Source organism: Myotis daubentonii, chromosome 2, assembly GCF_963259705.1.
Source record: "Myotis daubentonii chromosome 2, mMyoDau2.1, whole genome shotgun sequence".
NCBI classification, from domain to species: Eukaryota; Metazoa; Chordata; class Mammalia; order Chiroptera; family Vespertilionidae; genus Myotis; species Myotis daubentonii.
The window spans coordinates 53,624,507-53,648,973 of record NC_081841.1 but is presented as its reverse complement, the minus strand read 5'-3'; the positions used below and the strand labels follow the sequence as shown (position 1 = coordinate 53,648,973).

Below are 24,467 nucleotides of genomic sequence, written 5' to 3'. Positions count from 1 at the left end.
AGGGCTACTGAAATAAATAAGAATGGAGTGGTAAAACAGAAGGAAACATCTTAACTGGAATAAAGGCTTATATTCAAAACCCAAGCAGGGTCCTTGTCCTTTGAGGGATAAAAGGTGCAAAAATAACAGCAAGACAACAGGAATAAAACCCACATGAATCACTGTGGCATCCAGTTTCTATTCACAAAGAAAAAACTCCAGTCCATCTTTTAATTTTTTTGAAAAATTCCTGACATTACAGAACTAAACTGAAATGTATTAATATTCCACTCTTACATTTCCATGACAAACAAACAAAACAAAAATTCATGAGCCAAAAAAAAAACACCAAAAAAAAAAAAAAAAAAAACAGGGAGAAGCTTATAAAACTAAATATGGATCTCAGCATTAACAGCTGAACAGAGAAAGGAATTAAAACGCTTTAATTAAAAAATCACGAGTGGATGATAAAGTGTGTAGAAACTGAAAATTTACAAACTATTTAAAACCTGGAATCGCTGACTGTTCAGTAACTACACAGATGGATCATGGGTGGTGGCGAACAGCAGAAAGGGATTATGGATGAATCTGCATTGTTCTAGCTGCTCCCCATGCCACCCGTCTCCGAAGAAAGCCTGTAACACAAAACAAGAACTCAAAGTTAGTTTTTTTTAATGCCCAGCTGCACCTCAACTCCAAATGTTTCAACCTGATTGGTTGGTGAACTGTGAAGTAGAGTTTACGTGAAACAATCAGTGGTTCAGTAGCAAGGTTTTTTGAATCAGCAAGTACCATGTGCCTGTAACCCCTGCAATCGAAGAAACTTCATGAGGGGAAATTACCTCAGAATCAAAGGAAACTGAGAAGGCTGGGTTACCAAGTGTGGGCGTCCCTCAAACTATGTCCCTCCGGAACCTTTGTAGGAGATGGTAACCACTTTACAGAAGTACACCGTGACAGGAGGTGTATCTTCTTCAAGTCACAAATCACGGAAGCAATGGTTCTTTACTGCTGAGCTTATTTCCCATCCTCCTAAAATACTGACAGAATAATTCAGGAAACATTCATCTGAAAGTAGCCTCACAAAGCTAGTCTGAAACAGCTTCTTAATCTAGAACAGTCCTGGGTTTCTCTATCAATAAAGGCCATTATTAACTATTAAGAGATAATGAAGTTTCAAATGCTAAGAGATGTCAAACAGGTAACAAGTATAGTAAGGATCAAGAATTATACTCAAGCTATAGTTTTTATGGTTTTCAGAACTTAAAGGAGGAAGCCAAAATAATTTGTTTCAGCAGCTCTCTAGAAGCTCCCAAATCTGTGGTCTTAAGATAAACATACCGGGCTATATATAATGCCTTTGTTTGAAAACATCATTTGAAGCCCTGGAGTCCAATTTTGAGCTCTGAAGGAAAGGTATGTAGGCATTTGGCCTGCTTCACTGATATTAGGTAGCCAGCAAGACTTAGTTTCCATTTAAAAGAGAACTAAATCTTACAACTGAAATTTCAGTTCATAAATTTATTTCATAGACTTTAAAATGACTTGTCTAAGTCAAGGGAGCATGAATATTTTCCCATCTGTATCTCTTCTACCACAATGAAAGCCCAACAAGCTGGCCAGCTGGCTAGAGAGACAAGAAAAACCACGGCCAAGATAAATGGGTCTTTTGACTACGAATTAGTATTTTCGTCAGAAATTGTTATTTCTACCTGGGTATAAAGGAGAATATTGTGTTCTTAAAGAGAGTAGATCCTTGACAATGCCAAAATGGGATATCTAAAATAATGTAAACAACAGGCCCTGAATGAAAATTTAGGGGGGAATTGCTGGAAACAGTTTAGATCTAGGACCTAAAAGAAATTAAATTGATGCAAGAAGGTGGTGGCACTATGTCACCAAAAAGTTTAAAAGAACTGTTCATGCAAACAGCCTGAGCAGGATTGGAAGAGGGAGCAGGTATAAGGGAGATAAGGAATATAGGAAAACCCAACAAAAATATTGTTAAGGACTCTATGTGACGGTAGTCAAGCCCCTTAAAACATCTAGATTCCTTCCTAGCAATCTTTCTTTAAGAAGAACTCATTAGGTGAAGAGGCCTTCTAATCAAGAACTAGATAAAATAAAACCAGGTACCTGGGTGGAGATGATTATCAGCAAGATTAAGTCCAAACTACAGAAAGAGCTTACCTAAGGGAGAACTGGACTACATGATAAAGGAGCAGCTATACCAACCAACAAGAAAAAGTCTATGTGGACAATTAACTAATGTTTGCCCCTCCCATCCCATGCAGACTTAGGGGACATGTAAAACGAATTCATAGGCCCAATCTGGGATTGAGGGCCACACCACTAATGTAATATATTGCAGTACTCATGAGCAATTTGTTTTAACACTATAACATAAACCAAAGGGACCCTGCCCGGTATGGCTAAATGGTTAGAGCAGTGGTTCTCAACCTTCCTAATGCCGCGACCCTTTCATATAGTTCCTCATGTTGTGGTGACCCCTAATTTCACTGTTACAAATTGAACATAATTAAAGCATAGTGATTAATCACAAAAACAATATGTAATTATATGTGTTTTCCGATGGTCTTAGGCGACCCCTGTGAAAGGGTGGTTCGACCCCCCAAAGTGGTCGCGACCCACAGGTTGAGAACCGCTGGTTAAGAGCATCAGCCTACACACCAGAGGGTCTCAGGTTCAATTCCTGGTCAAGAGCATGGACCTGGGTTGCAGGTACGATTCCTGCCCCCAATCGGGCACTTGCGGGAGGCAACCAATCAATGTCACATCAATGCTTCTCTCTACCCCTCCCTTCCATTCTCTAGAATCAATGGGAAAAATCTAATCCCCGAGGAGTGAGGATTAAAGCAAAAACAAAGGGAATGTGGGAAAAGGTCATCAGGGAAAAAAACCTCTACACTAGTGCTTTGGGAAGAGCATTATACTTTCATTAGCCCTGCAATTTGTATTCAGGTAGAATGTAATCCTACCAGATGGCTTAAGCCACTATACCTACATTATTTCTACCCTTTTATGGAGAGAGAACTATGGTCCTGGATAAGAAAAATAATAAGGCTTCAGGGAGATTAAGTGCATTTTTAGTTGTTAGTTTAGTCATCCCTGTGATTTGCAGATTTAAGTTTTCTTAGGGCCTCTATTATTTTTAACCTGATAAATGAGTAGATTGATGAATTACAACTGATATTAATGGTTCCTTCCAAATTCAAGTCTATAATTCTCTACACATGATAAATTAAGGAGGTTGGTGGGGAGACAGAAGGGTATAAGCAAGGAATAGAAAAAAAGATAAAGTCTAGTAAATTAGGGATGATTTAGGATGACTGGACAAAATCCTATCAAATTTGGGGAGATGTCACAGGCTGGTTTAAGATTTACCCAATGTCATAGGAAGAGGACTAATGCTAATTCAGAGGAATGCAGACATGCTGGCAAACTTTTGAGACTTAAACTTGCCTCCCCATTCTTGGTAAAGAAATAACTTCTTTGAGTAACCACTCATCAGCAGAAACAAGCCTGGGATGGACACCCCTGTTACTTGCTGCTTTGGGCAAGGTAAGGGATCTGAGAAATCAGAGAAAGTAATCTTCACTAAGTAAACTTTTTGTCAATTATGGAAGACCCTCTGGATTTAGTCTGCCACAGGCCCATCTCCCTTTGTGAGGAATGACAAAGGATTACAAAATTAACCAGGGATACAAAGAGGTCCGGTCAGTTTTATAGACTCCCTAGTCAAGCCACAAGTCACAAATTCCCACCCCTTTACACTTCACAGCACACAGTCAACTAAGGTTCTTACTGTGGCAACTTTATTATAGCTAGAAACACAAATCTGGCCAAGGCCAGCTGGTAACTTAACCATTAAATAATAATAATAAAAAGATTAACGGAGAAGCTTTTATTCATTAACACAGAGCCTAACACATTGTTATATTGCAAGGCAGAATAAAGCTACAAAAAAGTAACAATGAGAAAGCAAGAACTGTGGCTCTAGATAAAATATTCAACAAATCAGACTCAGAAACAGGCACTCAGCTGAAATGGCCTAAACCTACACACCGTTACCATTGCCCCCACCCCCACCCAGTTATCCCCCAAATAGTAAAAAGGAAATGTCACAAGCTCACAATTGTTTGAGTCTCACCAATGTTAACAAAGGAAAACAAAGTGAACCAAGAATTACTTGAGGGAGTGCCTCAAGATATGCAATCAGTAGGGGGAGAATCTCTGTTTCTCGCCTTTCAGTTTGTTAGTTACACATGGCACGGCAGAGGTGGTGGTGGTGGTAGCTGAAGCCCCGGTACCCTTAGCAGCAGACACAACATTTAGAGCCAGGAGAGGGATGGGTTTCATGCCAAGCAGACTGGAGACACAAGGGGCGGTCGGAAGAGGGTTGGGGAGGCTGGAGGGTGCGTCGGAGGTCCCCGCTGTGGCGAGCGAGGGGGTGGTGGTGGAGGAGGAAGAAGAAGAAGGGGTGGAGGGTTGAGAGAGGTTGATGCTGAGGTGATCAGGGATCGTGACGGAGGCTGCCTGGGAGGAGGGTTTAGCGTTTTCTAAACTGTAACAGAGGAAAAAAGGAACAAAAAAAACCGGGTGGGTGGAAGGGAAGACCACAAAAGGGAAAAAGTACAGGACAAAAACCGCTTCAGTTATCAGTGTTTCTGGCTGCAAATTAGGAAGACCTAACACCAACTTGTGACAAGCTGTCTCCCTTTTACCTTGTATCCCACCCTCTAAAACTGTATACCTGCCAAATTTCATTCCACAGTGCTACTTAAAATTGCTATGGTGAAGAAAACGCTCATAGACTGAAAAAAGAAATACATTTCCATGTATGACATGATCCAACCCAGAGGTCAGAAAGGAATGATTTCAAGTAGAAAATGAAAGCACTCTATCTCTAAACAAGAAACAAATGTTTCAGCCACCAATCACTTGTGAAGCCTTGGGATATTAACCCACAGAATTAAAAAAAGAAAAATTTACCCTGTAATTAATATGAAATTTTGCTTCCATCTCCATTGCAAACTAACCAATATATTAGGATGGACAGGGCAAAGAGACCAAAGTAGGTCAATGACTAATTTCAAACCTGAAAGAATGTAGCATTTTCAAAGAAAAATGCCGAGAACAGAAGCATAGATAAGAACTAAGGAAGCTTCATTTCTGGTGAGGGGTTATGATGGTGGTGGGGGGAGCTATTTGTTTTGTGATTGACCATATTTGCAATACAGACCTTACAGAACTGGAAGAAGCTCAAGCACTGACAAAAAATTTATGTTCAGAAAGTAAAAATACTGTTTCTATTCCTAAAATAACTCCAAATGACAGTAATGACCTGCAATTCCCAGATGACTACACATGTCTAAGTCAGAACTTCTTTAGTCTGTCTGGAAAACCCAATCCAAAGGATGAACTCTTCAAGGGCAAGGAGGCTCCTCTTAAGACTCCATTTTGTCTATGTAAGTCCAGGACAGCTGCAATCCATAAAGGAGGGGATAAAGGAACCCAGACTGCCAGAATCAGGCCAGAAATGCTCACAAACCATTACTGAAAGCATAGAAACATTTCTTGCCTAGTATTAACAATAAAACCAGTGTGTTTTTTGCATTCAATTGGGCTAAGATGAGAAAATGAAGACTAAGCGTTGTGCACGCAGAGTCCTTGCTTTGATGTTAACTCAAGCTTCAAGAGGTTTTGACCGAAATCCATAGCCTAAACGGTTTTATTAAATAGGATGATCATGAAGAGGAACTAAACCAGGAAACTAAGTTCTGCTTCCTTACAATGTAGCCACTGACCTAATATAGGGGGTCAGGCAAGAAGGTTGCATTTCAACACTATCTGACAATATTCATGGCAAGCCTACCAAAAGAAAATAACTTCCAGCTTTCAAGAACAGCTTCCACTTAACCATCCCCAACTAGAAACAAGAGGACAAAACCTTTGTCAACAGCTTCTGTGAAAAGCTTACTACCATTTGAGTCTGAACATTAAGAATTTGATGTGCTTGGTAGCTGAAGAAAAAAGCAGACCCTAACATAAGAGAAGTCTTTTCCACCTGAAGATTAGTAAATACCTCACGACATAAAAAGACTAAAGGGGGGCAGGCGGGGGACCAGAACCACTACTGAGGAACTGATAAATTCTTAACCAGGGAATAAAGACCATGGAATAATACATGTTAGTGTAAGCATGACAACAATATAAAATTCATACTTATGAATCCCTTTGTCTTGCACTAAGATTCAAAACTAGAATGCACAGAGACCAAATAGTTATAGAGGTAAAAGCAACTAGACAAAGGCTACATAAAATGGATGGCTAAGCTTCTGGGAAATGAGCTAACACTGGTTTGAAAATGTTAGTAAGCGATGAAAATGTGACATAAGCACTAATGCTGAAAAAGCAAGAAATATTTTTTTAATGCCTTGTAGGATGCCCACTGGACTACAAACAGTCCTGCTACAATCACGTACTTAGTAACATTAGCTAGCTTTGGATAAGGAAACTACAATCTTGGGAAGTCATTATTGAATGAGATGGTGGGGGAAATTATTTCTGAAATATTCCAAAACCTGTGCCTCTGCTTTCCCACAAGCTCTGAACAATGAAACTCATTTGTGATTTGAGAAAAATTCATGTTTTCAGAATAAAAGGTAATAGCTACCCCCAAGAAACTGCCTTGCTGTCACATTACCTCATTATCCTTATTTCAATTAAGGGTACTTTGAAGCCTAAACCCAATCAGTGAAAGAAACATTGGGCTATATGACATGTACAGCAAAGTCCCACATTTGAGTCTAAGTATGGGTGGCTCCAGCCAGAGCACCTGACCTATTGCTAAAGACACAGTCCCCAACCTTTCCACTCCCCAAACCATGAAGTTGAATCTGAGCATTCTATCCTCCCCCCTTTCAACCTCATGCAAACTTACTACAATCTGATTCCTTTTTCTGCTACACTAGAAATGGATGAAAACAGGGCTAGACTTAAACTTCTCCCCCATCTCCATCTATCCCCACTCCCATCCCCCAAATAATCCCTCATTTAATAATACATTTTAGCTTTCCCCAACACACACATTACTTGTGTGTTGACATCACTAAGACAAAAAAGGCAGGGAGCTCTTACCTGACATTGATTAGATATTGAGCCAGGCTAATGCTGGCAGCAGATCCAGTGATGGTAACCTGCCTATCAGTAGATCCTTCCACTGGGTTCGCAATTTTGATCTGCGCCCCAGACATCTGACGGATCTCATTGATTTTGGCGCCTTGACGCCCGATTATGCAGCCAATCAGCTTTAGGGAGAAAAACAAGAATGCATACCAAATTAGGAATAGCATGGCTAGGTCCAAGAATTTCATCCCACCCCTCCAGCCTTCTATAACTTGGGTCCATGAACAAGGCAATGGAAACTACTACTATCTGCATCCTACACACTCCACTCATATACTCCAGACTGAGTTACAGATTGTGCTCAACTCTTGCCTATTCTTTTGTCAGAGCCAACTGAGCCTCCTGACTCCAACATAGCCAACTGAGCGTAGCTCATTTTCTTAGAGTAAATCCAAAGACAAAATGAAACAGAGCCAAGATAACAAACCTAATTTATCATAATAAACCTGGAAATAAAGGTATCTTTGGGTTTTTGGGCAACATAGATATCTAAAACTCATCCTGCCAGGATTACCACTTTACTATGGATTTTGGCTAATTTCTAATGTTTTTACCTTGAGAAAAAGTAAAAAATTGGTCTATATTTGCATTGTCCAGTACTGTAGGTACCAATAAAATGTGATTATTGAACACATCAAGTGTGGTGTGGCTAGTGAGATTGAAAAATTGAATTTGTTTTGTTATTCTTAATTTAAATAGCCACATGTGGTTAGTACCATATTAAATAGCACAGATAAAACATCCAAAGACCACTGCTTTAAGGATAAGGCTTCAGATTCTACAAGAAACAAAGGCAAACAAGAATTTCTACTTGAGATAAGAAGGTTCTCCCTGCCTCATGAATACCCAACAAGTGTTACCAATTTTCTCCATCTATTTTTATTCAGAATTCTAGATACTATAAACTTTTTAGTTTGGTATCTAAAGCAATTTTCTTTCCCTAGGCCTTGAAAGTGGCTAAGACTTCTATTCTTTAAAGCCAATTCTCTTATTTTCATCCCATGCAACCAAACTAATTATACTTACATCATTTGGAATGGTGAGTTCATGAGAAGTAGTCTGAGCAGATGCATCCAAACCTGCTAAAAGACAGAAGAGAGCAAGAAAATTCAATGTGCAGCATACAAACCCCAACTGATTTGCACATTAACCTAACAGAAGGAAACAAACTGGAAACCCAGCATTGGCTGTTGGGATTCATCACTAACTTAGAAACCTCAAAGAGTAAAGAGGGGTAGATGGGTATAGAAATAATTCTGGAAAGATTCCTCTGTACACTCAGGAGAGCTGATTTCATACCATTTCCTGCAAAGCCCAGCCTATTAGGGTGTAAGGGGATGGAAGCAAGGGGAAAGTGAGTGTGGTATCCTTAAACAGGACCAAAATCTAACCAAGTCAGTCCTTCTGCACTTCTCCCTTTTTCTTAGAATTTCCTGCTGTTGTGTTCCAATTTTATCTCACCTGATGCTCACTAGCACCAGTGCCAATATCATGCCTGTTATTGGTACCATGGACTCTTGGCACACATGCAGAGTTGCTTTAAATATACCTGTATCAGATTAACAGTGCCTCCCCCCACCAACCACACACAATCTTAACCTACATTTGAAGGTCAGAGAGAATGGCAGTCAGGTGAGGGAAGTTCATTTCTCCAGATTTATTCCCTGTCTTTTGCTCAATTGCTCATTAATTTGTTCTGGTTTTTATTGTTTTCCAAAGAAAAAGAAAAAGAATCTAATCAGCAAACACTCTTAACCATCTATAATGGCACCTGGACTGGACCAGGGCAGCTAGCTAAGTCTCAAGGCTAGCCCTACTCTCAACTGTGGTTGCTAAATTCAATTCTTTTAGAAGGGGGTTGGCCAGATCCATCAAGGGACCCTCAGGGGCACCAGGCCCAACCTTTTGCTCTCTCAAGTTCTTTCTGCCATGTGTATGTTGCTGGTATGTCATGGGCAGTGAAACAAGACTCCCACCAGTTTATTAATATAACAGTAGAATACTACAGATTTTTTTTTTAATCATTACCCCAATAGCCTTTCACCTCTGGAGAGCTGGATTCAATGCCTGTTAAGATACAAGTGAAAATGAGTTTGGTGGTCTCATCCTAACCCTATCGGACAAGTTATTCCTTATATAAAAAAAAAGCCCAAAACAAAACAAAACAAAAACAAAAGAACACTACACAATTTGGCACAAATGGTTTGTTGTCTCTACCCAGGTCTGTGAAAGCTGGTGGAAAGAAAGGGGGTGCCAATCAGATCAAAGGGGCAGCAATGAGAATGGGTTAGAGGAAACGTCAGCCTACCCTTTGCCTGACAAGCATCCCCTGACTTCACCCCAAACCTTCCAGGGCCTTTTTTTTTTTCTTTTAGAATAACTCATCCCATATGAAAACCAAGTTAAACACATTACCTCCTTTGGTTTAGCCACAGAAGATAGTCAAGTTTAAACCAGCAGGATGCTGGGTAACGAAGTTTGTCTTAAACAGATGTCAAACTGAGACCTTGGGGCTGGCCTCTGTCTTGCACTACACCTTACAAAAATAAACACTGAGGTATCCATACCACTGAATCCGGTGTTGCCATGCGTCATGGGAAAATGAGACTGTTGCATTGCCAACTGGTGCAGCTTGGTCAACTGCAGGGAGGAAACAGGAGAGGTTGGCATTAGAAGAGTAACAGAGCCAGGGTTCAAGAGCATTCAAATTTGAAAAAGCAGAGCTCCTGATGATCCCCCAAAGTTGTCTCTACTACTCAAAGTACAACAGAGGGTAAGGATGGGGCTTACCCTCTGGGGATAGACAGAATATGAAGGGTTAGAACAGGAATCAGTACAAGAAAATGAATGCCATTTTGGGTGTGTGAAAAGAAAAGCAGCAGCACCCACCCAACAACCATCCCCTTGTAGGCTATTTAATGAAGGTGTTTGCAGCCATTGCCAAAGTTGCCTCAGGGACAAGCACAGACAGGCTGGGTAAATAAACTGTGCAGTGGTGCTAGGGAAAACACACCATGCAGGGTTCTGTCAGTATTGGGTAAAGGGAAGGAGATGGGGGGTAGGGGGGAGGAAAGAGACTGTAAGGAGGAGAGAGATTAAAGATGATACCAAATGGGTTTTAGTCCCCCCCCACTAATTTTTACAGCTATTTTTCTTCATGTATATAAACTGTCTTGGTTGTTGTAAAATAATCCCTCTTCAAGTATACTTCCCCTTCTGGGCCCTAACACTAACCAAGAGCCAAACTCGAACTTCCCTAGTCTAATGCTCAGCACCTAAAAGGGTTAGTAAGGATAAAGGAAAAGTGCAGAAAGAAATATCTTTAAACAAAAGTCTGATTATCAACACTTTTTAAATAGGAATTTTTAGTGGCAAGGAAGGTTCCATTGAGCTGAATACCCAAATATTCAGCTTCCTATCCCTCCCTGTATAAATAAGCCCCTTTCCCACCCCTCCGGATGCTTTTAAAATTACTATCTCAAATTGAGGAATATCCAAAGACAAAACCATCTCCCACCCCAACCCCAATTGCCATACAGAGATGCACAGTCCACTGTTAATTTAAATTATGCCCAGAAATAGACAGAATACCATGGAACATTTCCCTTTTAGACAGAGTAATCTGGAACAGGCAGGAAAGTAGAAACTAATATTCTGCTAATCATAATTTCCAGGGATTAAATGTCGAAAGTGCGGCAAACAGGGTGCCATTATACCCCGATTAAGGATTATTTAAGGGTTGAAATATGGGATTCATCTTATGAGGAAAACAACTTAATATTGCAATTGTTTTAAGACCCAACTCACTTCTGCCTACATGGAGAAGAAAGGAATGAGACAATTTTGGATGGGAGAGGGAGCTTTTCAAAAGAAGAAGTGAAAACAAAACTTACATCTGGCTGTGGAATGGCATACTGTCCTTGAATGGTATAGGCCTACAAAAGGAGGAAAACAGTTCCTATTAAAAAACCAATCACGGACAGCCACCCAGTTGGGAGAAAAAGACATTTCAACTAGCCAGGAAGCCAGAGTTGAACTAGAGAATGGGGAGGCCAAGATTGAGGCAGTAAATGATATCTCACAAATACAGTCAGACCCAAGTTGGCCTTCTTTGAACCCTAAATATGACTTATTCTGGGAAGCCTTTAAAGGGAGCCATAGCCATGTTCCCTGCAATCAAAGGCAAAATACACATCAGTTCCTAAATGAAAATATGAGGAGTGGGATTAAGCAATGCCTGGATTGACAAGCCCCCCTTTTTCTCCCTATGTACAAGACAGCCTGGGAGGAAAATGATCTCTTCCCTCAAACCACCCAACCCCTCTACCAACCACGGTGTTATGAATGATTTATTTGCACAAACCTACATGGCATGTTTTGAAACACTTCCCTTTCCCTATTTTATTTTTCTCTACATCTGCCTAAAGACCTTTAAATGCACTGGAAGCTAGCTTAGTCCCTAAGTACTAGGGAGCTGACCACAGAACACACACACACAAAAAATCACTGTGTTCTAAGTCCTGCCTTCTCCCACCTCCCCTCAATAAAAGGCACTTGCAGCTCCCACTACACCCTCCTCCCCCCACACCATAACCTCAGAAAAAGGAGCTGGGACTTCAGGGCAATGGGGTTGGGAACAAGGAGTAGGAAGGGCAGGGAAGGAAGGAGTGGCTGGCTAAAAGGATATGAGATTTCTCACATCAGTGGCCAGTACCCCCAAAAGTGCACCCAGGTAGGGGTGGGAAGGTGAAAACGGGGGAGGAGTGGGATACAGGGAAGAGGGGTTGAACAAAAAGAAAAAAAAAGAGAGTTGGTGTTACCATCTGGTGGGCTACGCGGCCTGTGTGAAATGAGGTGTGGGGGGGGTCAGTCCAGGTCCCCGTGGACAGGTGGTGTCCACAGCACAAAAATCACCAGCGTCACTGGCCCCCCGCGTGTTGGCAGTCTCGGCTGAGGCGGAAGGATTGAGTGAGCCTTGGAGACTGAACATCCCCTCTCACCTCTAGAGGTGGTCCCTCCAGGTCAGGGTTGAGGCACATGGACGGGGTGGTGTGGGGAAAGCTCGCACTGTCGCTGCCTGTGCTGTACCTGTCCTGTGGATAAATAGAGGATTTCAGTCTCCAGGGCTGTCAATCCGGCACCTTGTCACCAGCATGAAATTCACATAAAAAAAGTTGTTTAATTTTTTTCCTTTAAAAAGTAGCTCACAACACAATTTGAAACGAGCTGCAATCAGTCGATTAAAAAAAAAAAGTTACCTAGAGGCAGGTTTCACACTGCACAATTGGGCTATTTTCATTAAGAATAAAGGGGTAAGGCAACAGAGCTGATGCCAGCTCCTGGTCAGTGAGGGATTAAGTTAAACCCCTATAGAGCCCACTTTATCACAAAGGAACAAAAGACACAGGTCCATCTGTGGGACATTGCATGAACTGGTCCATTAAAAAAACTCATGGGAATAATCCATGACAGGGCCACTCGTGGGAGAAACTGCAAGCTTTTAGAGGGTGGTTAACTGAATAAAGGAGGAGGGAGGGGAAGCAAATAGGAAAGAAAGGGAAAATGGGTAAGGAAGGGAAGAAAAGGGAAATGAAGTAAGAATTGTAAACAGAAAGGATTGCTGTGGCACAGCATGGACTCTTTATAAAGGGGAGTAGTAGAATCCAGAAGAGTAGGAACCTGGAGTTCCTGGGGAGAAGGGAAAAAACTCCTTAAGCTAAAACTTGCTATTGCTACACTGACTCTGGCTGGGCCTTTGCTTATCCTGCCCCTAACCAAACTGACTGAAAGCCCTTTGATCAAACCAGTTTGTACAAGGCTAGTGTTAAAAGCAAGGTACTAAATTGTTTCAAGGTAACACTGTGACATGATTAACTTGTGAAAAAAAATCCAGAACTACATGACAAACTAAGTTCCCCAAAACTTGGTCAATTTTATGCCAACTCAACAGAATAGGAACGAGACAGATTTCAAGTTTATGCTTCCCCAGTTTAAATATAAGATGGGACTAAATAATTGTGCTTGCAAACAGGACAGCCCCATGTGGGTAAAGATATTTTGAGAAAAGCACTTGTTTAAGGCAGGTACCAAAATGAAGATCACTATTCCAACCTGAATCCCAGTATTTTAAAAACTGACCTACCTACTCCTCAAATACTAACCAACAAAGCATAAAACTACCATGGTGATCACTGCTTGTGTCATAAAAATCTAACTTCATAATAAACCATCCATGTGCCAAGGACCAAGTGTTTAGGTGAGGGAAGGAGTAGAAGAAGCCCAAGGGGCTGCTTTAGTGTTCTTACTCAAACACCAAAGGTCAACATCACCACTGCCCAACATGCTCTCCCCTTCTATTCTTCCACACTGAATCATTACCCCAGCTGATTTGTCATATGCCATGTGGGTTCAAACCAGTGTTTATGAGGTTAAGAACCTGGGGGACAATACACTGGAGTTTGGGAGTGAAGGGATAGGAGTAGGGGAGGGGAGGTGGGGGGGAAGGGAAGTTTGTAGGACACTCAAGTTCTGGACCCCCAATTTTGAGAATACCATCCAGAATCTCCTTCAGAGGTCCAACTCTTTGCTACCTTTATTCAGACCTCTGAAGAATACCCCATACATAAAATAAATATGGATGGGCTGGGGATAGGTAGGGTAGTGATATTGAAGCAATTTAACCCTTTCTTCTAAGCCAACCCACCTTAAATTACCAAGTAAATGACCTCTTCGAGTGCCTACAAAACTCCCATTGCCTACTAAAAATTAAATAGGGCTTGGCATTCACAGCTTTCTCCAGTACAAAAATATAAATAAATAAAACTAAAAGCAGGTCAAACTATGGCCAGAGTACAGGTTTCAGCAAGCATGCAGAGTGGCCTGATGTGCTGCTGGCAAAGTTGACATTTCAAATATAAACCTAATTCTCATCTAGCCCAGCAATAAGAATGTTCTTACCTGACCACCTGCAAAGATGACTGGTGAACTGGACGGCTTGGGCCGGTACGGGATGGTCACGCCCTTCGGGGGGGACTGGGAGAGAGTCAGAGGGGAAAAAAACAAAAAGAGATAAGGTTTCAAAGCTGCTTCAGCTGTGTGGCTTAAGCTCACACAGGTTAGTTAAATAGAAAACTGTATTTCCATCCCCTCACCTACCAACGTTGTCTTTGGCTAGATCTAATCTGAAATCATCTGCAGTTATTTGCCTTTAAAGTAGTAAGATGGTCCGTGGACTACACAGCTCACACTAATTCTCATCAAGGCAGATTCCCCCTGTAATAATTTAGGCATTATTTCCATGTTTTCAAATAAGCCTAACGAATATGAAAAACCTCTATGTGTACATATGTACATTTTAGTTGGAGACTTTTTAGTATAATACAGACACTGTCCATAAATAGTCCAAAGGCTCAATATTTTTCTACTTGGAAATTCTACTTTCCTTTGTTGCCAAGATGGGTCCAACTCCATATAACAATTCTAAAAAGGCTTACTGTCTCTTAATTTTGCTATTCTTGCTTTAATCAAATAACACATACCAGGACCTTATGTCAGTCATAAGCACTATTTTGATTTATTTTTTCTATACAACTACCACTTTGAATATAATCCTGCCACAAAACACAGAAATTTAAATGTTTCAAAGTTGAATGTAGCAAAAATTCTGTAATCCAAGAGGCAGCTTAAATTAGAATCTCAGAAACCCAGATACATCTTTTATCCACTCAGTCCAAGTAGTGAATCTTCCCCTACCAACCCCACTAGAATTGCTATAACCCGAAAGATCACAGCTACTTAGCAGTTTCTATTTTTTGCTCAGACTATAAGAAAAGCCAAAGCTGGGGAAAGGAAAATATGAACTCAGGGATCTTCTTCCCCACCCCCATTGGAGGCTTCTAAGAGCCTCACCTAATTCTAGTCTTACTAAATATAAATTAGGCTGTCTCCCCTAGAATCACCCTCCCCCCATCCTCAGCATGAGCCTGAGGGCTTACCTCCAACATGACCACGCAGATCTGTTTCACACACTCAATGATGGATTGCGGAATGCCAGCAATAGTGATGGCCCGCTCAGTTGAGTTGGGGAGCATATCCCCTGCCACCTGGACTTGAGCTCCTGTACTCTGGGGTAAAAAGAAATTTAAAAATCAGAGAAAAACAGCTCATACTTACTCTTCCAATACCTCCCAGTAGCAACTTTAGAATCTAAAGATCAATAGACACTTACCCCACCTCCTACCTTACCCTTTTTGACTTCCCTTCCCACTCCTCCCTTATTCCAGTTAGGACTGTTTAATCAGTTATAAATAAATTAGCCTTTGAAAGCCAAGAATAAACCTGAATAACAGTCTAAATTTAACCTGCTCTCAAGAAAAAGGCCCTTCTAGACAGTTTCCTTTCAGCTAATGTTAACTGTGGGCCATCAAACAAAATCCCTACAAATCTCACCCATCTTTCATTCATATTAATCAAATATTTATATTAAGCCTATTTTATGTGCCAGGCACCGTTCCAGGTGCTAAGAATACATCGATGAACAAAACCAAAATCCCAGCTTTCTCCTGGTATTTACAATATTGAGGCTCCCAAAAACTCCAACTAGTTTTCTTTTAGGAGTCATTCAAATTTCATTCCAACATACAATTTGGTAATTCCCAGATATAGTTAAAAGCTTCCATAATTCAGTGTAACTTCCACAATTTAAGAGAGCAAGATTACCACTACATCCCAATATACCTTCCAATATACTTCCCCATTTCCCCCTCCCTATTTAGAAATTTGGCCAAGGAAAATATTCGCTACTATTATATATCAAATTGTAAACTCTTTAGACATAAAAGAATTATGCAGATTCATGGAAAAGTTGTCAAATTAATAAAAAGATCAATTGTACAATACTCTTCATCCCAAAATAGTCAAATTATAATCTTCTAGGACTATTTCTTTAATAATAATCTTCACCTCAACAAATGCTAACTTTTCCTAGTCATACTTAAAGCTAATAGGAAAAGCCGCATTTAGAATACTTAACAAAAAGGAGCACAAAAATTACCAACCTCTCTTATTTCCTTGATCTTGCAACCACCTTTCCCAATGAGAGAGCCACACTGACTAGCAGGCACCACCAGCCGCAGGGTGACTGGGGGTCTACTGGCAGCTGTGCTATTGGTCATAGAGCTGCTGATGTCCTACAAGAAGAAATTAGTCAGAACACCAAAATATAACAAGTTTCTTTTTTAAGGAAGTTTTTAAAAATGTGTTTTTATTGATTTCAGAGAGGGAGGGGGAGATAGAAACACTAATGATGAATCAATCAATCATTTGCCTCTTGTACACCCTCTATTGGGGATCAAGCCTGCAACCTGGGCACATGCCCTGACCCCCTGACCAGGAATAGAACCGTGACCTCCTAATTCAAACTGAGCCACACCAGCCGGACAGAATATAACAAGTTTTAAGCAGATCCCTTGGGACCCATAAATGCCATAAAAGAACCACTTACCCTTAAATAAAGGACATATTATATATATCACGATCCACCATCAACAAATGCCCAAAAATGTCCCTTCAAAATAACTATTTCTGAAAAGATAAAAACACCTACAAACTTTCTCAGAATTAGCCCTATATTTATTCATTCACCCTGGGGAAAGGAAATGTTCTTGGTAGAGGAAGAAAAACAATTACTAGTTTTGGAAATTAAAGAGTTATTAGAGGCCAAAGGAAATCAAGATTGAAGTCATGTTAAATAAAATATTAAGGTGAAGTCCTAATCGGTTTGGCTCAGTGGACAGAGCATCGGTCTGCGGACTGAAATGTCCCAGGTTCGTTTCCAGCCAAGGGCATGTACCTTGGTTGCGGGCACATCCCCAGTAGGAGGTGTGCAGGAGGCAGCTGATCGATGTTTCTCTCTCATCGATGTTTCTAACTCTCTATCCCTCTCCCTTCCTCTCTGTAAAAAAATCAATAAAAAATATATTTTTTTAAAAAAATATTAAGGTGAAGCAATGCAACCCCAAATTCAAATAACCAATTCTGTCCTCTTAGAAACCTGGGAAGATTAAATAGTATACTTCTATATACCACTGTTTTAATTTCTTGGTAATGTTACCATTGTACAAGTAATGAAATTAAGCTTGAGTACTTGTCCCAATCACATCTATAAAGCTATAGATTTAAAATTATAAAATCTATTGGCCCCAAAGCCCAGTTTTCCCCATAACAATGCTGCATTCAAAAATTCATGGTTTTAACCTATTTAGCCTTTTGAAAATTAACTAGTTTAAATATCACTACCCAGCCCTAACCTTTATATAGTAGCTAGACCTGGGAATTGCTTAAATATAAATATTAAAGTCAAGGACATGTTTCTTAGTTGGTTCAATTACGGATTTTCTGAATGTTTTTTAAGACACAAGTTATGGATTAGCAGGGTCTTGTAGGTCAAAAGGTTAACATTTCTGATCTTGGCAAGGATAAGATTTCAGCCACCATTAAGTATCCAAGGACCAATCAAGCAGCAGCCAGAAGCTCTCCTCTGCCTGTGGTGTCAATTAGAGATTAGCAGTATTACGGCAGTAGGGAGAGGAAGCCAAGACTTAAGACCTAAGGCGATGGTTAATGGCTGTTCAGTGAGGTGGCTTGGTGAACAACAAAAAACTTCCTTCTGCCAAAAAGCTTGAAATCAATATTTTGCTTCTGATAACCTATAAAACATTCCCTCCCTCCTAGCTCCGACACAAAATTATCAGATTGATTTTTTTTAAAAGTATAACTGAACCCCGTGCTGGAAGATATTCGTATTTATAAGGTATATTAGTGTTCAGCAGGACCATTAATTAAAAACACATTAATCTAATTCACTCAACTATGAATTGAGGACCAAGTTTACCAGTGCAGTGGTGGCATACCTTAAAAACCACTGGTCAATAAATAAAAATAAAAGATGCTGCTTTTTTAACACAATTATTTAACAGGGAGTCCCTGATAATAGTCAAACTATTTGTTTTAATACTCAAGTGACTTATTTTCTAAACAACCAAATTTTGGGGATGCTGAAAGGGAGCAAAGAGCCCATATACAGATTTTTATCATCGTCAGTCCTGAAAATTAAAAACTCCTTTGAAAATCAATAAGGTATCTAGAAGCAATTATAAATGAAAAAAATGAGAACGAGGGAGGCAGGAGAACAACAAACCTCTTCCAGTTTGTCAATGATCATAGCGAAGGCTTTGAAGATGGCATTAGTGGGTCCAGCCAAAGTGATAATTCTCTCAGGACAATTCCCTTCTGAGATGTTGATACGTGCACCACTCTGGATAAGAAACAGAAATATGAGGTTAAATAGACAAAATATCTAGCATATGTAGATATAGAGACCTCCTAAGTAAGATGGGCAAGGAGCTGCCTATATACATGATCCTGATACTAGGTAATGTCAGCATCACTGCAAATACTGTTCTATGTTTGTCCTCAAACAGACTATAAAATTGCCTTAAGCTCTCGCCCTTGTAGCTCAGTTGGTTAGAGCGCCGAAGTTGTGGGTTTGATCCCCGGTCATGGCACATACAAGAAGCAACCAATGAATGCATAAATAAGTGAAACAACAAATCAAAGTTTCTCTCTAAAAATTAATAAATTTAAAGAAAAGTTGCCTTAAGTCATGAATGAATTAAGACGTGCTAGAAATACATTTCCCAGCATACTATTTGTGACCACGAAGCCAAAAAAATACTAACTTCTTGAGACCTTCCTCTTTCTAAGCTCTCCTTAAACAGAATTTCTGCTTTTAAGTTTTTAACTTCCCAAGGTAACAATTCCCCAAATCCCCCCATAACTCACCTCCTCACGCATCTTCTTAACTGATTCTCCTTTCTGTAAGAGGAAAAATCAAGAGTGACTTAAACTGCTATTTCAACCCAGACTGACTAAATAGTAATTAGAGTGGAAGTGAAACTATCTTACCTTTCCGATGATACTGCCAACTTCCTGCAATGGAGAAAACTAGTGTCAAATACAAGGAAACTCGAAGTGCTCGTTATCATGAAAAGAAATTTTTAACTGTCCAAAGTAATGAAAAAACTAAGAATTATTGGAAAGGGGAGTGGGCGGGATTATTCTTTTCTTTGCTCAAAATGTTAAGTGAAGCTCTCAATAAGGAATAATACTGCAGGAGTGATTAAATGCTGTGTGTTCAATATAAGTTATTTTAAAATAAACAAAAAACACATCATCTACCCTTAAAGTTTCCCAAAATTGCAGGGACAATCTACCTATCACAAGCTATAGCAATCTCTATGAGAAAAATCTTATCCAGGTATGACATAGTCTTTGGCTCTAGGCTCTAGTTAAGCCTTTCCTGCTCAGTGGAGCTTCCCAGAGAAGTCTGTCCATTTTCCCACTACACTCTCATCTACTCTGCTAGAGAAGAGTGCTTAAAGCCAGACACCCTACAGTGCTAATCTGATGAGCTCCAAGACACATGTCCTCTCTTCCTGGCCCCTCCCCTAGCAGTTACTACGACCCAATTTCCCAAGCTGGTGCATACCTTTCCATGCATAAGTAGCCGGATGGTGAGAGTGACGTTTAATCCACCTTCAATCACACCGGTGTCCATGTCGAGCAGTATTCTGGGGAGCTGGACTTTGAGTGGTCAAGTCTTTGGTCACTGGTGGGGGGGGGAGGGAGGGTGAAAGCCAAGAACTGAAATACAAACATGACCAAATGAGAGGAGGAAAACAGTAGAATATTTCCCTGTTATTTTCACCACTATTAATGTTTTCAAACTGACTCTTCTTTAAATGACAGCCTTTCATTTGGCAGGCTTGTATATACCCAGCAAAACTGCAGTAACGACCCCCATTAACAGCTCAGGTTCTATTAAATATGGAAAGCAACTTTGTCGTCTCTCACTAATGGTCAGGTTTCTGCTGACTCTCAGGATGAGGAAGATTCCTTCAATTGGCAATGGTTCTAAGGGGAACTGCTGAACGTGCACCAGTCGTCCTTCACCAGAATTAAACTTCAGTAGGATACAAAAACACTTGGAAATTATGAGGGCAAACCTCAAACTAACCAACTACAACAGAGAGGGCAAGTGACCTTCTGCTACCCTGTTAGGGAGCAGCTCAGGCTAAAGGCTAAAGAGGACACATGTAAATTTTCTTATTAGTAGCAATTTCTAGGTAAATTGAAATGAATCTATCATTAAAAGTTTGTGTTGATAAATGACACCAAATAATTTTTCAAAGATTTACACGAACAACCTCACTGAAAAAGGCATCATCTGAAATGCCCTCCATGTAGGCTGATGTTCCATATTCCTCCCTTTAGAAAATGGCTCAATACATTAAGTATAGCCTTCTCCCAACCCAAGTTGATAGTCATTCAGATCTGAAAATTTCTTTGTTTCTGTGTATTAACCTTTGTTACCACTCAGTCTTTATTCAAGTCTCTTAAATTTTCTTGCAATCAATCAAAATAAAACTGGTACTGCTAAAAATTTATTGTGTAGTTGTTTTGAACAACAATGAGCCTTTCCTACTGAGGAAGCCCTTTCTCCATCTATCCTCTATTTCTTAGCATTTCTGTTTTAGAACATTGACTATGTGAAGATTTGTTTTGGCTATACCTTTGCCTACAATACCGCCTTAGGACCTAAAATTAAAGTGGCAACTTTAAAAAGACTCTCTCCAAAGTTGTTAAATTTCTCCAGTGACATTTCTAGTATCCCTCCCTTCAAAACTGAACAAGGATCTCTTACAACTAGTTTTTTCTTCACAAAACTAGCCACCGTTTTAACTTTGCTCTACACAAAGCCCTTACCCTAGTACTTGTATTTAAGTGGCTGCCAGACCATTCTGTATATGGCAAGCTGCCCCAGAGTGTGCCTGCCCCAGAGTGTGATTATTTAAAAGATGGGCTTTGCATCCCCAAAGCACTCTTCACCCATTTTCAGAATAATTAATTGCTGGCAAAATCCCAGAATTCAACAATTTTTAATCATGGAAAAACAAAAGTGCTGGGGGGGGGGGGGGGCGGGCGGGGGGGGGGGGCGGACGGGCCAGGCTTCGGTCCACAGGAATGACTTTTTTTTTTTTAGTAAAGCTATTTTAACAAATTGACGGTTTAATTCCTTATCCCCACTCATAGGAAGCACTTTACAAAAACAATAAAGCAAGTTTGAAAGGGCAAGAAAACTGAAAACCTATTTGAAGCCATTTCTTGAGGTAAGGCACAAAGGTGCATTTCTAATTCCAAATCATCCAAAAAAATCTCTTCTGACTAGGTCAATAGAAGTACACAATCCCAGCAATCCAGCTGTTAATCCGGCAGTCCATTACCCCTTCTATAAATAGCTCGGTCTGGGTCTATATCGACAGGCATTTTGTAATTTCAAAATTCGTTACCCCGAGAGAACGTCCTGAATAATTCGGTAACTGGGAGGACCCGTCTACCCTTTCTTTAACTCCGCAGCCCCCCTCCCCTTGGCCATCCTAGCATTTTCCACTTAAAAAATGCCCCCCCTCCCATCCCTCGACTAGACTAAGAGGAAAAAATAAACGGTTCGGTCGGGGGGGGGCGCTGCGACCCAGGGGGAGGGGCCGAACTAGCAGCGCTTCTTCGCGTGGCTGCGCCAGCGCCTGACCCCCGCGGGGAGCCGAGCTCACCCGCCCGGCCAGCAAGCCGGCCATCGCCTCCCCTCACCCCCCTCAACCAACAAATCCACCGCTGCCCCCCCAACCGCGCGCGCGCCCTCCTTAACTCCTGCGCAGCCGTCACCGGGAAAAGGCGGGGGGAGGGGGGCAGGCCTTCACGAGGCCTACTAGGCCGCGCAGGAGCCAGGACCTCGCGTGAATGGCCGACCTGGCTGAGTGAGGGAGTAGGCGCTCACGCGAGACTACGCGAGGCCGGGGCTCGTGACGAGGACTGGAGCCCGCTAAGAAAGATGGCAAGAAGTGAAATAGTGCTATAGCCGGGGGCGGAGGGAGAATTTTGAAGCTTACCTGCAGGCGCGAGGCGACTGAGGGGAAAAGGGGAGCGGGCGGGAAGGGGAAGGGCGGGAGGCCGGGGGCGGAACAATAGGGGCGGGCGGGAAGGCGAGGGGGGCCCCGCGGGCGGGCGGAGGAGGAAGGGGGGGGTGGAGGAGGAAGGGGGAAAGAGACCCCGGGGCGGGTGGAGGGCGGCGGAGGGCGGGCGGGCGGGCGGAGGGCGGGCGGGCGGGAGAGGGCGCAGGCTGCGGCTGCTCCGGCTGCTGCCTCTGCTGGTCTGGGAGGGGGACGGGGCGGAGCGGCCCGCTTTCAACCCCGCGCACCCTCCGACCCCGGAAGCGCTAACCGCCCGGGGGCCGGCGAGGCGACTGCGTCGTCCAAACCTTCCCCACGCAACATGGGAAGGCCTCCCAATATCCTAGAGCGGCTCCGTGGACAGCGTCAGCACCAGAGAGACAACAGCTGATAGTACATGGCGAAGTCTACGATAGAGCGGCAGCATAGGGGCAAGGAGGAAACTAGTGTAGTGGCCCCTAGTGGCCTAACTGGAAAGCCCAGGCGTAAATGCGGAGAGTTGACAGTGGACGTGGATAAAGGGAAAAAGAGATGGCTGAGTACATCCATCCGAGATGAGAAGAATTGGGGAAAACTCGGTAATCTAGAATAACACTCAAAAACAGAAAGAGAAAAAAACGAATTTGCCACATTGGAGGTAACTTTTACACCACCTCCTTATTCTGAAAATTGCTAATTGAAAGGAAAGATTTAAGCATTTACCCTCTTTTCTTAGAACTCTAGCCCTAGCTGGTTTGGCTCAGTAGATAGAGTGTTGGCCTGCGGATTGAAGGGTCCCAGGTTTGATTCCGGTCAAAGGCACATGCCCAGGTTGCCAGCTCAGTCCCCAGTAGGGGTTGTGCAGGAGGCAGCCAATCTGTGATTCTCTCTCATTGATGTTTCTATCACTCTCTCCCTCCCTTTCTGAAATCAATAAAAAATAATTATTTTTTTTAAAAACTGCAATTCATTCTTAGTCAATAAGGGAAAACTTTTTAAAAAGACATCTACCTAATAAATGTAGAAGAAATAAAAGGCTTAGAAAATCACCATTCATTCTGCAACCCAAAATGAAATAATTGATTCAGGCAAGTGTTATAAATCACCAAAACTTTAAGCAAAATGTTGTTAGGGAACAGGATATTATCATGGTGCCAAATATCACCACACAAATTATTTGCAAATCGTACAGGGGAAAAAAAAGATAACTTAAAATGGAGTGACCTGCCTGGCCAGTGTGGCTCAGTGGTTGAGCATCGACCCATGAACCAGGTCATGGGTTCCATTCCTAGTCAGGGGTGTACAGGAGGCAGCCAATCAATGACTCTCTCATCGTTGATGTTTCTATCCCTCTCTCCGAAATCAATAAAAAAAAATTTTTTTTAAAGAATGAACTGATAGTCAACATCTTACCCAAGTGATCAAACATTGCATCACTTATAATAGGACAATTTTGACATTATTTGGTCTATTAAGTATTTTTCTCAAAGTGTTTAATCTTTTTTTATTTTATTTTTATTTAATTTTTTTAATATATTTTATTGATTTTTTACAGAGAGGAAGGGAGAGAGATAGAGAGCCAGAAACATCGATGAGAGAGAAACATCCATCAGCTGCCTCCTGCACATCTCCTACTGGAGATGTGCTCGCAACCAAGGCACATGCCCTTGACCGGAATCGAATCTGAGACCCCTCAGTCCGCAGGCCGACGCTCTATCCACTGAGCCAAACCGGTTTCGGCAAGTGTTTAGACTTAATCTCATCAAGCCTTTAGACCTAACTTACAGTTTATAGGATACTTACATGGGCTAAAGAAACAGGTTAAACATATCACACTATAAAGAGGTAACCAGCCAATCCAGAATGCTGGACATTCTCTAAGACAACTAGCCTGGTTTCTTCAAAAAGGCATTACAATAGAACAAAGGAGGAGCAAAAGGAGGGGAGAAGAATGAAAAAATTAAAAGGCAATAATAATCTAATGTAATGTGTAGTCTTGTTTGGATTCTGGTTTTTAAAAAATTCCTATATAGGATATTTTGGAGACAATTGAGGAAATTCAAACATGAACTGAATATTTGCTAATATAAGGAAGTATTGTTAACTTTCTTAAGTGCAATAATGGAATTTTGGTTATGTAGGAGAAATACTAGTTAAGAGGTACATGATGAAATATTTAAGGGTGAAGAGTCATGGTGGATGCAACAGATTTTCAAGTGCTTCACATAGTATATC

General features: G+C 41.3%; 1 protein-coding gene across 29 annotated transcripts; it reads right to left on the bottom strand.

The window, feature by feature from the left end:
• Positions 1-158: 158 nt before the first annotated feature.
• On the bottom strand, positions 159-22,344 carry PCBP2 (poly(rC) binding protein 2). Of its 29 annotated transcripts, none has more exons than XM_059683078.1 (15): positions 22,194-22,338; positions 19,736-19,890; positions 19,153-19,176; positions 19,030-19,062; positions 18,386-18,502; positions 16,245-16,376; positions 15,183-15,311; positions 14,146-14,220; positions 12,189-12,281; positions 11,082-11,123; positions 9,756-9,828; positions 9,217-9,255; positions 8,215-8,267; positions 7,141-7,310; positions 159-614 (listed from the first exon to the last, which is right to left on the bottom strand). In XM_059683078.1, the coding sequence occupies exons 2-15, from the start codon at positions 19,802-19,804 to the stop codon at positions 578-580; spliced, it is 1,086 nt and encodes a 361-aa protein (XP_059539061.1). In that variant the 5' UTR covers positions 19,805-19,890; positions 22,194-22,338; the 3' UTR covers positions 159-577. The 29 variants fall into 29 exon arrangements, with proteins under 29 accessions (XP_059539061.1, XP_059539059.1, XP_059539060.1 ...); XM_059683076.1 differs by having other exon boundaries at positions 14,146-14,233; positions 15,184-15,311; XM_059683077.1 differs by having other exon boundaries at positions 8,215-8,270; positions 22,194-22,337.
• Between the last annotated feature and the right edge of the window lie 2,123 nt (positions 22,345-24,467).